Here is a 14425-nt window from a genome sequence, read left to right on the forward strand (position 1 = left end):
CCCAGCATCTCCTCCTCCAGAAGGCCCTTCTCCGTGATCTGAGTCAGCACCCATCCCCCACTTCTCCTCTCGGACCCTGCACTGCCTGGCCCTTGCCATGTTTTGAGTTGTTGTTTTGACACATGAAGAGCTATTCTGTGGCCTGAGCCTCTTCTCCGGTCCCAGCTAGGGCCGTGCAGGGGACCTCAGCAGATGCTGGCTGTTGTCCCTGCCCTCACCGTTTGGAAACCACAGCCTGCCACCTGACACTCCTTTAGTCTTCGGGATGGAGAGCTTTTTGCTTTGCAGAAGACTTGTGTACGTGTCCAGTGTGTGGTAGCGGGTGCCCACTGGAGAATGTGCTGCACTCTGGCTTCTAACCCACTGCAGCAACCAGCACAGTGCTTATAGCAGGGGCCAGTTAGAGATGAATGGACAGGGCTGGCAAGATGGCCCAGTGGGTAGAGACACTTGCCACCAAGCTTGACAGCCTAACTCTATTCCTGGGTCCATGTTAGAAGAGAACTAGCTCCCACAGGTTGACCTCTGACCTCTACATACATGCACACCACAGCACACAGTCATACACACATACACGTAAATATAAAAATTAACCCAAAAGAATAACGAATTGGACAGAGTCTGTGGGCACTTGTTAGTGCAAACAGCCTGTGTGCACACCGATAACAGCCCTCTCTCCCTGGGTGTGGCCCTGCTCACTAGGATAGTTAGGATTCGGTTTCTGTCTGGGTGTAGAAAGCATTTGAGGTAGGCTTACAGCACTCATGGCCTTCAGTGCTGTGGAAATGTGTCACATCAGGTTATAGAAACAACAGCAGTGGCTTCTCCTGGACGTGGCCTTCGAGAGCAGCAAAAGAAGAAAAGTCATGAATGAGAACGAGGCCGGACCTGTAGCTGATGGAGCGCGCTGCCTTGCTCTTTCCAAGGAAGAGTGGCCTCTGGCTTCTCTGGGACCCTTCTGAGCTCAGTCCCAGTGCAGGTGCTCAGAGGACCCGGAAGCAGGAGCCAGGCTGGGAGGTCTGAGAGAGGGGTCTGCGTGCTGGCCAGGTCCTTCCAGCTGAAAACGATCCATTTTAATTACCTTCAGGGTGAGTCAGCCCCTGAGCATATGGTCCTTAAGAAGCAAGGGTCCCCAGACTGTCAGCGAGTGTGGGCGCTGGCCAGGGACCTCTTTCTGACACTGTTGACCAGCTTGTAGCACGGATGCTCCAAAAGGTGCTGATTAAAATGCCAGCAGGTGCAGTGGAGGTCCCGTCCTGTGACTCCCACACCCACCACTCGCACCAGGTGTTTTATCAGAGCCTTTTTTTTCTCATTAAATGGCATTCATTAAGCACGTCCTCACACCTGGTGCTGAAGCGCTGCGTCGCAGCCGACTTGTTCCCAGTGGTGTTTTGTGTGAATAAAAGGGAAATTCATGTAGCCGTTTGCCACGCCCCCACTTTAACTCGATTCCTGGTGTTTTTGCGTCCTTCTTCCGCTGTCCTCAACTCTCCTTCATGCACTGCCCAGGGTCATGTCCCCCAGACTCCCAGACCCCCAGACGCGTGGTGTAGATGGTAAGTCAGCCCTATCACACCAGTGCTATGCGGGGGCTGTCCTCTGCGCCGTCTCTTAGAGTCCTGCCCACAGCTTTGGGAGTCTGCCCTGGCTTTGCCATTGTTGGTTGAAAACACGAGCAATGAAAAGCGTGAGTGGGGTGGGTGGGTGGGTGGGTGTGCTCTCCCTTCAGGGTTATTGTGACGACACAAGACTGGACACCCTTCAGGCCTGTTGACACTGCACCTGTGTACAGAAATAGGTTGTCCCTCAGGGCTGGTTGTGACATGCTGTTTTGGAACTGCCTAGCAGCTGTGTTAACACACCCAGCTCACTGGTCCCCGTTAGTATCGGGAGGTCATCAAAGCTACCCCAGTTTGCTGCTCAAAGACTTGGTTCCTGCCAGCTGAGGTTCCACTCCACACATGGTCTCCCCAGTTCCTCCCGCAGCCCCTCCCAGCCCTGACCCCCATATGCACTGCTTTATGTCTGTGTAACTTTTTGTGGTGGTCTCCAGTGTCTTTGGGTTTGCGTGCACCTTCACCTCCAGGGCAGAGTTGGCACCCAAATCAACATCCAGCAAACTGTGCCACCTTCTTAGCCTAGTGGCTAAGGAACCCCCAACCCCCACGCACACCTCTGCAGTTTGGGGCAACCTCAGCACCTGCCTCCTGAGCTGCTCAGGGATTGTGTACTCCCTTTCCAGATAGTTTCTGTGGATGCCAGCTAGCCATGTTTCCATATAAAGCACCCAGTTCCCATCGTTCTCACTGCCCTCACGTTCCCAGAGGGAGCAAATAATCCAGTGTTTTACCCTGTCTGCTTCTCATTCCTATGCTTGAAATCACCAGGAGCATTTGGTTTTCATTGTTGTTTTGTTTTGTGGTTTTTTGGGTTTGGTTTTGTTTTTTTTTGTTTTGTTTTTGTTTTTGTTTTTTGGATCCAGTAGCTCACTATGTTGCCAGGCTAGCCCTGAACTTCTGGCCCAAGTAATCCTCCTGCCTCAGCCTCCTTGGTAGCTGGGTTGGCAGCTACAGTTTTAATGCACTTATTCCAGAGAAAGAGGAGGCAATGGTCTGCATTGTCTTCAACTGGAAGAAGTGAAAAGGTTTTCATGACACCGCTTGTTACCTTCCAGACTTGGAGTCCCTGCCCCCCTCCTGTCACTCAGTGTGACAGGGAGAGTCTGAAGGCCCTGCTGCCTGCTCTGGGATGCCATGAGCTCCCTCGTCTTTGCTGCACAGGTCCTCACTCTTACACAGGAGAGTGTTGTTGCTTTGTTGAAGTGGGATTTGCAGTTGTAAGCTGTGTATACGTTTGAATGTGGATGTGTGTGCACATGTGAGACCCTCACCAAAACCGAGGTCACAAGTGTGTCCCCCACAAGCCCTTTGTGCACCCCTGTAAAGCATCCCCCCCTCCTCTGGGCAGCCACTGGTCTGGCTCTGTAGGTTACATGCATTTTCTAGAATATTCTAGAAATGGTGTCATCTCATGCATATTCCCTTCTATCCTGTTTTACTCAGCATAGCTGCCCTGAGATTGATCCTTTTTGCATATCAGTAGTCTGTTCCTCTTTGATTGCTGAGTGACACCATAGTATGACAAGTCAACCAGCCCAGTCACCTGGAATTACACATCTGTTTTGATCTTTCTATTTTCACTATGGCAAATAAAGCCAGAGTACATTTGTGAACAATTGTGTCGACACACACTTCAGTGAATAGGTGTGGCCAACTTTTAAAAACTAAAGTGAAAACTGCTTTCTGACGTGAGCGTATGCTACTCCTGTCGGTGCCGCCTGAAGAGTCTGGCTACCCCTGTCCTTGCCAACAGTTGACAATATCCATCTCTTTCATTCCAGCTCTTCTGAAGGTAGAGAGGGCTGTACTGTGCTGTGAACTTGCATGTCCCTCCTGACTCATGATTAGCAAGTCTTTTCATGGCAAATTTGCTATTTGTTTTCCCTTAGGGATGTGTCGGTTCCAATGCTGTGGTCATTCTATCCTGGGTTGTCTTCTGTTAAGTTGTAAGTGAAGAGACTCTGCCCAGCATGGTGTGCATGTGGCTCCGGCAGGCCTTACCCTTCTCCCATTCCCTCTGCCTTGCTAAAATCCTTTAGATTACAGTCCTAAAGCTAGCCACCAAGGTCTATTTGGTCAATGTGGCCACTTCCTCCTCCTGAGGCTGACTACCAAGGTCCAACAATCAAAATCTCCCTTTGATTCACCTAATTAACATGCCCAATTAAAATTAAACACCTCATCTTAACACGGAGTTTCCCTTTTGCCTTTATGAACTGCCGTTTGCCTAAGGGCCATTGTCCCTCTGGACAGATGCCCCTCCCCGTTCTCCCCCCCCATCGTCCTTGATCTCCTCTACCACTGCATCCCAGCCCATCCTAACACAGACCTCCCCTTCTCCCTTTAAGAATGACACCTGCAACATCATTTGCTGCTGTTTTTCTGCCAGAGTCAGAAAGCAGCCACTTTAACTTTTCTTTGCAGCTTAATAAAGGATTCTCTGTGAGAACAGGTGTTTGGGTGTGGTTTGTGCCTAATCTGGGGTCTGGAAAGGAGTCCCCCGCTGTGTGGGAGTCCCCTTCTGTAAGTGTTCTGAATATGCCCCAAGGCGAAAGTCAGATTTCTGCCTATTTTCTCCAGGCCTAGCATTTGTTGTCATTTTAAAAATATTTGTTTTTATTATTTTGTGATTATGTGTATGATTATTTCTATGTGTGGTGTGTACATGTAAGTGCAGGTGCCTGCAGAATCCAGAAGAAGGTGTTGGGGCCCTTGGAGCTGGACTTGTGGGTGGTTCTCAGCCATCTGATGTGGGTGCTCCACAGAGCATGCTGTGCTGTTGAGCCAGCTGCCCAGCCCTCGGTTCAGTTTTTAGCTGCATGATAAACGGATTCAAAGTCTGTTTATTAATTTTTTATAGTTTGTGCTAGTTTGGATTTTGTTTTCTTGTTTTGTTTATAAAGCTGGCTTAGAATTGATTATATAACCCAGGCTGGCTTAGAGCTCATAGCGATCCTCCTGCCTCAGCCTAGGATTATATGCTAGGATTATAGGTATAAGCTACCACACATGGCTTGGTTTATGCTTTTTAATGTCCCAGTGAAGGAAAGTCAAATAGCTCAATATTGTGGTAAGTGTTATGACCTTGGACCCCACCCGGAATCTCAGGACCCCCTGGTCTCTGGAGTGCACGTGGGAGTCTGATGCCTCGGAAGGTGACAGAGCAAAGAGAGCTGTGCATGCCTGTGCAGGGGACACGCCATGACATCAGCCATCTCCGGCTGCACGTTAGCCACTGCCCCCTCGCTGCTGCCCCACCCCCACCCCCACCCCCGCTGCTGTCCTCGGCAGTCTGCAGAGACGGTGGGGTCTGCTGCTGCCCAGCAGCGCCCTCCCCATTCCTTATGACCACTGGGTCCACAAGATTGATGGTCACATTTTAAAAATTCACACAGACCTGGAATCAACACTAGAAAATACGGGTTTAAATTAGCAAGGAAAAGGCAGAATCAAAAGAAATAAATTGCGTTGGCAACTACTATCACATAATAAAATGTCATCTGTAACTGAAGGGCTTTTGTACAGGGCTGTCTGAGGCTTAGTGGCCATGTTAATTGAATAAGGTGCCTCACACTGACTCGGGGGCAAGAATGAAATTTCCCTTAGCATCTATTTAGCTGGATCTGCTGTTGGCACAGCGTGATGCTCATCTGTTCCAGAACGCCAGCCCCTCTGCACTGATGTAATGGCTCCAGAAGCAGTATCCAACCCCAGCCCTGGGGTACGGCCTGTCTCCCCAGGGCAGGTCCTGAGGAAGGAAAGCTGGGCAAAGGCTCTCTAGGGCTTGGAGGCTGCGCCGATGCCTGTCTGTCAACCAGAGGGTGGACAGTGTTACCTGACTCAGGTAGCAGTGCTGCTCCCTGGTGATCCCCAAGACTCCCGAGGGGAGGGCAGCTTGCCCCTGAGATTTCCTGGTCGTTGGGGTGTCTCCACAGCCACTGTGTCTGCCCGTGGAGCCACTCCTGTGATCCGGCAGTTTCTGTTACACAATGGGCACCAGGTCACCTCCTGGAATATCCTGGTGGCCTTTGAAGCTGTGCAGCCCTTGACACAGCTGCTCAAGAGCTGAGCAAATGGAGTGGCCCCTGGGAAGCCCTGTCCCCTCCCTTCCCTGCCACAGCGCAGTGCCGAGATCTGGATTTGGCCAGTGCCGGGCCGGCAGGTTCCAGGTTCAGTGTGGAAACTAGACTGTCCCCTCTCCATGGGTGCCGGCTTGGTCCATCCAGCGATCTCCTAAGATTTGTACAAAGACCTTGAACTGTTTGAGCACACAGTTGTCCCGGAGCTTCAACTGCCCCCCCCCCATTGTTTGATGTCATTGGCTTTATAAGCCATGCCACAAGGAAAGCATTGACTGTTTATGTAAAGTTATCCTTGAGTCAGAGGGAGCTGCATTTTCCAAACCATTAACCAGCCCAGTCCTGAGGATGAGAAGGAGGCAAGTGGGAAGCCTTGCTGGAAGAGTCCCAAAATTATCCCTAATTACAAGTCAAAATCAAATTTATTCATTCAGCAAGTCCTAGATAATTTTACAGGATCTCCCCTGAAGTGTGCAAGTGCGCCCGTACAGGGCTTTGTTCTCAGCACTGGGGCTCTCGAGGGGAGAAGAAGTGATGGAGATCAAATTCTTCTCCACAGAGGGAGGGCTGTGCAGGAAAAGAATTCATGGGTGGGGGCATCTCTTCACCGGTAGCCAAGGCAGGCATCTGTGAGGCGGCCTGGCCGGAGAAACCAGCCTCTGGGAAGCTGCAAAAGAGTATGCCTGGCAGACAGAACTAGCAAGTGCAAAGGCCTGAGCAGCTCTGGAAGGCAGAGGGATAGGACACAAAAGCTGAAGCTGGGATTGGCGAATGTGAGGGTGGGAGCTGGGCTAAGCTGGCAGGGCCTCACAGCCAGCGAGGTGCAATCTAAGGCAGGGAGGGGACAGTCCTGGGGGGTTGGCACTGGCTCTGCTCTCAGGCCCTCAGGAGCCAGGACTTAAGGAAGGAAGGTTGATTTGAGCTCACCCTCTGAGGGTAGAGTCTGTCATGGTGATGAGGGCGTGGGGACAGCTGCGGCGGCGGCCGGTCACTGTGTCCATAGTCAGGAAGCACAGATAAGCGCTGCCACACAGCTTGTTTTCTCCTTGTTCAGCCAGGGACCCCAGCCTGTGGCATGGCGCCACTCGTAGTTGGGGTAAGCCTTCCCACCTCAACCTGATCTGGAAACTGCCTTTCTGGAGACTTGTTTGCATCGAGATGGAAAATCCCATCACGTTGACAAGATTAACCCTCGCACCAAGTTACAGGGTTCACTGTGAGTGGTACCTGCTCTGCTTACATTACAACCTTTGTGTGCTGGGAGATGGCACATCCTTCAGAGGCCACCCAGCTGCAGAGTGCTAGCACTGAGATTGAATCCCACATCCAGTGAAGTCTGGAGGGCAGTGCCCTTGACCCACGGAGGCCAGGCCGCTAGCTGTCCTTCTGTGTACAGTGAGCTGTCACTGGGGTTGCTGTGCTAGTGTGTGGCAGGGATCTTGAGTCTGTGGCATTGCTGGCTTTAGAAACATGGCCAGGACACTGCCATCCTGCCTGAATGACCTCTCTCCATCCTAATGGCAGCATAGCTTTAAATAATAGTGGCTATTACCTCTAGAAGACATGGGGATCTGCTGTCTCTCATTCCCAAATTTCGTACTGGTTTTGCTGTGGAGGGGCCTGTTCCTCCTCCGTCCGTTATCATCTGTGGAGAAGTTAGGTGTTGGATGTGAGGCTGGCACCCTGGGTCTGACTCTAGGAACTGGAACTCCAGACTCAGCTCCTCTTACCTGAGCACTGGGAATCTCTCCTCAGCCCCAAGTCCCTGCTTCCTTCCTGAGAGAGGAGTGAGTGCAAACAACGTAGAAACTTGATTTCTGTTTAATACTTGTCTGCTGAGTGGCTCCTTCCTCAAAGATTTAGGCCTGCCTTTTCGCTCTCTTAGTTCCACATCCCATACCCCTCATGTCACCCCACATACATGAACAGAAACTTTCCTTTCCCCTCGTGAGTTCCTGGTTGCTGTGGCCGCCGTGGCTACCACAGCCCCTGCCTTCTTCCTTCGCCCACCTGCCTCTCTCCATGGCACAGAGGCATGGACACACAAGTCCATTTGGGAAACGCCACCCAGAGAAGTTTGATGAGTGAGCCAGCTGCAGTTGGTACCACAGAAGGACAAGAGGATTAAGTTCAACATTTGATTGGGTTGACAGGTATTCAGTAATTACTCTGAGATAGAAACTGTCCGAGCAAATGGTGCAAAGTTGAGATCTGGCCCTGCTGCTGAGTACATCTCAGCCCCGAGAGAATCAGGCAGGCGGTCATGTGAGGCCTTGAGGGGTGAACAGGAATGCTGACGTGATCGTCCACCAGCGTCTGTGCTTTGAGCAGTAGCTGGGTACAAACCAAACATAGGTGACTGAGCTAGTCCAAGCCAGCCCCAGGCGTCCAGGAAGTTAGTGGTGCTTGGTTGCCCGCACCTCCTGGGCCCTGTACCCCATCACAATAGCTCTCCTTGCCAGGACTGGCTGGAGGCAGCCATGAGCCTGTTGAGTAGTGTGGCCCACTTCCACTCTCTGCTCAGGGGCTCCTACCAGCTTTGTGGAGTTATGGGTGGGGCTTTCCTGAGCACCTCCTGAGTCCTCTGGCCCAGGGGGCACAGGACACAGTGGCTCAAAGCAGGGTGCCATGCTCACTGCCAGAGGTTGCTGGTCCGCTCAGTTGGCCTGATAGTAAAATCCTCGCCAGCTGTGGTGAATGTTTGGGTCACACTGATGCAGTGTATGCCACACTGAGGCCTGGGCCGGGTTGCTCTCTCTGTGGAATGCCCTACAGGTGGAAGAAAATGGCTGCTGGCTGGTTCCTTGAGAGGGCCAAGGCTGCGGGAGAAGATGGAGGTCCACAGAAGCCCCTGCCCTGGCCACTGCCCACGGCTGGTCAGCTATGGATGGCATCATGTGCTTTCTGAGTGCAGGGCCACTGCACACTCCGGTAACTACCTCTCTCTCCTGTCTCTGTCAGGCACATCTCTCTAACGCTGCCGGCTACCTTCCGAGGCAGAAACAACGCCAGTGCAGACCATGAGTACCAGCTCTCCAATCTGTACGCCATATCAGGTATGCGGCCGCTGTGGCAGGAGGCCAGTGCAGAGCTGTGCCTGTGGCCACTCTCTCCACGCTGCTCCCACGTCTCACTCCCCCCCCCACCCACCGCCCCAGGCCTGTCTGTCCCTTCCCTGCAACCTGGCCTTCCCTTTCCTGTGCATTGGAACCTAGAGAAAGGCCAAATGCATGTCTGGCAGCTGACAGTGGACCATGTGTGGGTGTCTGGGGCTGAGGGAAGGTCGGGGGACACTCACCACATACAGAGCAGTGCCGGCTGCCCTGTCCCTGCCTCTCCTCACCTCACGCTTCTCACAGCCTGCATGTGTCCAGCGGGGACACAGCCTCCTCCCCTCACTCGCCCAGTCTGGGCCTGTGGTTTCTGTGCTCAGCCTGGAAGCGGATAGTGTTACTGTGGCTGGGACTTCGTCGGGAGGGGAAGCGGGGCGGCCTCGCTGCAGAGCCGAGATTCATGGGGTGTGAGGCCATACAGGTGACTCGCTAAGAACACAGGAAACCCACAAACGCCTCCCGTCGCTGGGGCCCCAGACAGGGGTGTCTGTCTGTCAAGGGAATGTGGTAAATGGTTGCCACTTACCAGCACACATCCTTAATGCTGAGTGACATTTCGAACATGGGAACATGACATTCATTCGTGTCCCATAATGAATCAGTTATTTAAAAGGTAATCTCCCTCTCTCTCTCCCTCTCCCTCTTTTTTCTCTCTAAAAACTGCAACTTCGGGTTACTAAATAGATGAACTCCAGCAGTGGCATAATTCTTGTCAGTGTGCGTTTCTCTTGTTATGATCACTCCCTAATAGCTTTGGAAGTGAAAGCAAAGGCAGGTTGTTCCATTTCTTGGCGACGCTCCTGCTGGGAGGGGGAGCCCAAGTCTAGGCCCTGGCTGCGCTCCAGGAGCCAGGACGGGAGGGTGAGTGTGTGGGGAGCATGGCTTCTGCACCATGGCTGTTTTAGGGGCGTCATCAGGGAACTTAAGTGTGGGAAGATGGCCTGTTCTGTACAAAAGCTGGCTATTTCCCACATGCTCAGTGGCAGAGTGGTTCGTAACAGGACTGTGAAACCCAGGTCCACTCCCCTCAGACCATGCAAGAACGGTGCCCTCACACAGCTCTTGTCTTCGGCAGCTTGCAAATCTTCTGGCTTTGACATGGGGGCGCACCCACCGTCCCTGTGTCCTTATGGACTTCCCAGCTGTTCATGCTTGCTCAGCAAATGGCCCACACGGCACATGCTCTGGTCTGGTCGGAGTGTTCCCTCTGCCTCTGGCCTGCTGGTTCTTCAGTGCAGCTTTGATGAAGTGTTGACTGGGCTCATCTCAGCTGCTGCTTTAGCAATAGCAAGGTAACAGCCTCAGGACACAGGGAAATGTCAGAAACTCCTAGTCCCGTTTATGTAAATGACAGTCTGGGTTTTCTCTCCAGAGGTGGTCGAGGCTTCAGCCCAGGCCACAGAGCTCAAGTCTCCCTGGCAGCTAAAAGCACCAAATCTCTCTGCCAGGAGCAGGCTTTCACAGTGCCACCGGAAGTACCCTGCAGGCCCTGGGGCCTCCACAAGGCCTGCAGACTCACCATGGTAACTGGGCAGGGGTCTGGGAAGTTCTTCTGCCTCCTTCCATCCTCCCACACTGGCTGCCCGCCTTTGTCTTGTTTGACTCAAGGGCACAGAGACCCCCACATAAACACTATCTGGTACCAAGTGACACACATCTCAGTTTGGCATAAGAAAGGGTTTCCAGAGGTTTAATCCAAAAACAGTTAAGGTGCCATGGGCCCCAGTCAGCTTAGCCCAGTTCTGACTCCCCACAGTGGGAGTTCAGCAAATCAGGACACGAATCACCAGACTACCTCCTCCCAGCCGCCAGCACAGGCCACTCCACTCTTCCAGTGCTCAGCTCTGATGCAAACTTCCGGCATGCTCTCTGTGGTTCCTGAAGATATCAATAACCATTTCTCTAACTTACAGCCCTGTGCTGAGATAAGGAGATATCAAAACACTGTAACTAGAAATGTAAAAGGCAGTCCTGTTGGACGGTGTGGGGACACTTACGTTCCAGTGTTTGTTCAGTGGCATTTAGTGGTATGGATCCCTCTTCCCTGGGCCAGGACAGTCTCCTGCCACCCTGATGCCTACACAGAGAACCTTAGCTCAGAGCTTCTGTGGCGGCAGCAGAGACCATCCAGGATGATGACCATCCAGGCAGGCAGAGAAGTACTAAGCCAGCATCTGCCCTGCCCAGAAACAGTGTGAGAACCCTTCAGTGTGTAATCACATGATCTGCCACCTGAATGCTTCCATGGCCTATGGCCACCCGCTCCAGCCAGCCTGTCCCCTGCCTGTGAGGCCTTCCCTTTCATACCCACCCAGTGCTTTTCGGTGCTCAGTACTTATCAGGCCGCTTGGCCATGATCTACTCAGTCCAGAGGATTATTTCTTGCTCGTGGAAGAGAGTGAGGAACTTTGGCTCAGTGCTAAAATTCAAAACTATTTATATCCCTTGTGCCCCTTGAATCCCTCCCCCCAAAACAAGCTGTGGAGCGGTTCTTTGGCCCTCACCCTCCTCTCCTGGGACTGCCTTCTACAAAGTTCTTACAGATGTGCATTCTCACCTATCAGAAGAGGGGAGTGCCCACCAGGGTGAGGACTGTTGCTTTTAAAAGTAATACTGTGAAGCGGGCAGTGAAGGTGTGGGGGGTGTCCCTCACATGTCCAGTACAAGGATGCCCTACAGACTGTCTGTCCAGTGGCCTGGCTTTTAAAGTTAGCCATAAACAAAGTCCACAGAATGTTGCCAAGTAAGAAAACAAACAAACAAACACGACAGCTGAATTTTCAATGAGATCTCATTTTTAAGATATAAACTCTAGAAAGATCCACACCGACATGTTTAAGGCATCTTCCTCTGACTGTGGGCGAGCAGATGCTCTGCGCTCTCACTGCCCCTCTCATGCGGTCCTGTCCTGAGTGAGCTCCACAGACATATGACCATCAGTCTGCATGTGCCTTTGGGATCTGAGCCCTTTGAGGCACGTCCTGGCCTCAGCATCACAAGTGGATCTGACAAGATCTTCCACCAGCAGCCCTATAGACTTCCCTGGCTAATATTTTTCTTTTTGAGTATATCTTATTTTTAAGCTACTTTTAAAAAGATTGGTTTATTTTTATTTTGTGTCTATGAGTGTGTTGTCTGCATGTCTGTACGTGCACTGTGTGCTGCGTAATGCCCATGGAGGCCAGAAGAGGGTAGCAGATCCCCTGGAACCGGAGTTGTAGGTGGTTATGAGCCACCTCTTGGGTCCTGGGAATTGAACCCAGGTCCTCTGAAAGAAGAACCAGAGCTAATAGCCACTGAGCCATCTCTGAAGCCCAGCATCTCTGATTAATTACAAGTTGTCTGTTTTGGCATTTTATCCTGTCAGCAGTAGCAAGGACGGCGAGGCGCAGCTGCGCTCTGCTGTCTGAAGTGTCCAAGTCCTTCAGGAGCCGAGACTCAAGTAAAACAGGACACTGTTGCATGAAGCAGGCTTGTACTTTTATTAAACTAGAGACACCTGTGGGAAAAATAAGGCACACTCAGAGCGTGGGCCTCAGCTCAACATCAGCCATGTATACTGTTTCAGTGGCTCTTGGGTTAACCTCCAAGGGTTCTTAAGAAACCACCCCCTCCCTTTTTGATAACTAAGATTGTTTGTGGACTCTGAATGTTCCTTGGATAAAACTCAGATCCTCACAGGGTTTAAGACGTGCGCTTTTACTGTAAGGGTTTCTGGTGAGACTCCTAGAAGACTGTAGGTTTAGGGGAAGTGTGTTGGGATTTTCAGTGCTCAGCTGGTGAGAGCCCCCCAAATACATACAACAAAATCAACACGCATGTGAGAAAATGATAGGGTGTGGGGAATAGGATGGGCATGCTGGGCGCAGCTGGCTGGCTCTCTGGTAGTGAGTTCTGGATTTGTCTCTCAGTCTCTGGTGGGGAGGTGCTAAGTGTCCTTCTTCCTGATCACAGAGAAGAACCCTTCCTCCCAGCACCGCGAGGGGGACAACCCCAGGGATGCTCTCCTGAAAGCTGAATGAAATGACAGAGTGGCTCTGCATGTGCGTGTCTTGCTGCAGCAGCCCTGTCTCCTGAGTTCTGCTGTCTGTAAGATGCCCCAGGCGGATAATAATCCCCCAGATGCAGATTGAAAGTAGCAGGTCCATCAGGCAACTCTGTACATGGATGAGAGAAGTACAAATACTTACATGGGGGGGGGGTGTCATAGCACCTCCCCAACTTCCTGTGCCAATAATGGTGTTTGATGAGAACAGTGCATGTGGCCCTGGGTAAAGGTATCCATTCTCAGTTGAAATGACCACACCACCTGAGACCTTTGTGAGATGCATGTTAGGGCACTGGGTACCCCTCCCAGCCTCCTTCCATGTAAGTGGAATACTATGCCAGGTGTCTACCAGGAAAGGCACATCTGGACCAGAGGACTCCCGTGAGGAGGGACTTAGCCAAGGGGACTCGATGTCACTTTCCTAATCCAGGGTGCTTCTTCAGTTCCGTGGCAGATGTGCTTAATGAACAAGCCCCCAAAGCAGGGGAAGCGGGGCCGCCCAGGCCTTTGTTGGCTACAGTTACAAGCTTTGCAAAATTGCTCTTAAAATTTTTTTTTGAAATTAAAATATAATTACATTGTTTCCCCATTCCCTTCCTCCAATTGCCTTTTAAACCCTAGAAAACTAGGTTGTTTTTTTGTTTTTTGTTTTTTTAATAAAAGCTAATATTGGAGTTTAAGGCAGTAAAATTAAGCAAATAGGAATGAAAGCTGGCAAGTGAGGAAATCCAAACTTCCCAACACTCAGGTCCTGAGGAAGCACCACAGTACAGAAACGCCAGGGCAAGTGCCCAGCGGAGGTGGGGACTCATCCTTGTCCAGCACCCAGGCAGGTGGCCCCACCGACAGACAGCATCACTGGCCATGCACCAAAGTGAAAGGCACACCCAGATCTGCCCTGGCTCCCGACTCCCCACCACCACCCCGACTTCTCTTTGATTACTAGAAAAACTGTCTTCTTGACCTCTATGGCTACTCTCTTAAAAACCACTTCCTTTCAAGACACTTGATACCAAGGAGGGCTGAAGGTGCTTGGGTCGAAGTCCATCCTCTTGTCAGGGCAGAAAAGAAGACAATTTTATCTGAAACACAGATCTGTGCATGAGCTGTGGAACTCGGACGTGGGCTGCGAAGGCACGAAGCAATTAAAAATAATTAATGATTTCTGAGGATCAGCCTTTCTCCATGCAGTTTTAATCCAGTTCTCATTTAAATGGGAAGATGGACATTTAATTATCAGTATTATGAAACTCGTGATTTATACATTTCATCCAATGGGATAAAATTTCTGCCAGCAGCTCTTCATCTTGTAGTGAAGAGTCTTGGGGGTGGGGTGCTTCATGGCAGAGAGTCTGTGTGTCTTGGGGGCTACTTGTTTAAAACCTCCCCAGCCACACAAGCAGAATACTTCATCCCAAACATGGTTTCTTTCATTTGGAGTGATTAGTCCTCTCTCTCTTTCTCCCTCTCTCTCTAGGTGGGGATGGGGGGTAAAAAATAAAACTGGATGTGATTGCTCATCCCTGTGATCTTAGCACTAAGGAAGCCATGCCTGAGGATTGC

At 51.4% G+C, this 14425-nt stretch overlaps 1 protein-coding gene across 3 annotated transcripts in view; it reads left to right on the top strand.

Moving 5' to 3' along the window:
* Positions 1 to 14425, top strand: part of Mvb12b (multivesicular body subunit 12B) — a 160205-nt gene that overhangs the window by 77316 nt on the left and 68464 nt on the right. For all 3 annotated transcript variants that reach the window (XM_076568837.1, XM_076568836.1, XM_042274821.2), the window contains exon 7: positions 8663 to 8757. In XM_076568837.1, the coding sequence (XP_076424952.1) occupies positions 8663 to 8757 (95 nt within the window). The remainder of the gene's footprint in view (positions 1 to 8662; positions 8758 to 14425) is intronic.

This window comes from Peromyscus maniculatus, chromosome 4, assembly GCF_049852395.1.
Source record: "Peromyscus maniculatus bairdii isolate BWxNUB_F1_BW_parent chromosome 4, HU_Pman_BW_mat_3.1, whole genome shotgun sequence".
Classification (NCBI taxonomy): domain Eukaryota; kingdom Metazoa; phylum Chordata; class Mammalia; order Rodentia; family Cricetidae; genus Peromyscus; species Peromyscus maniculatus.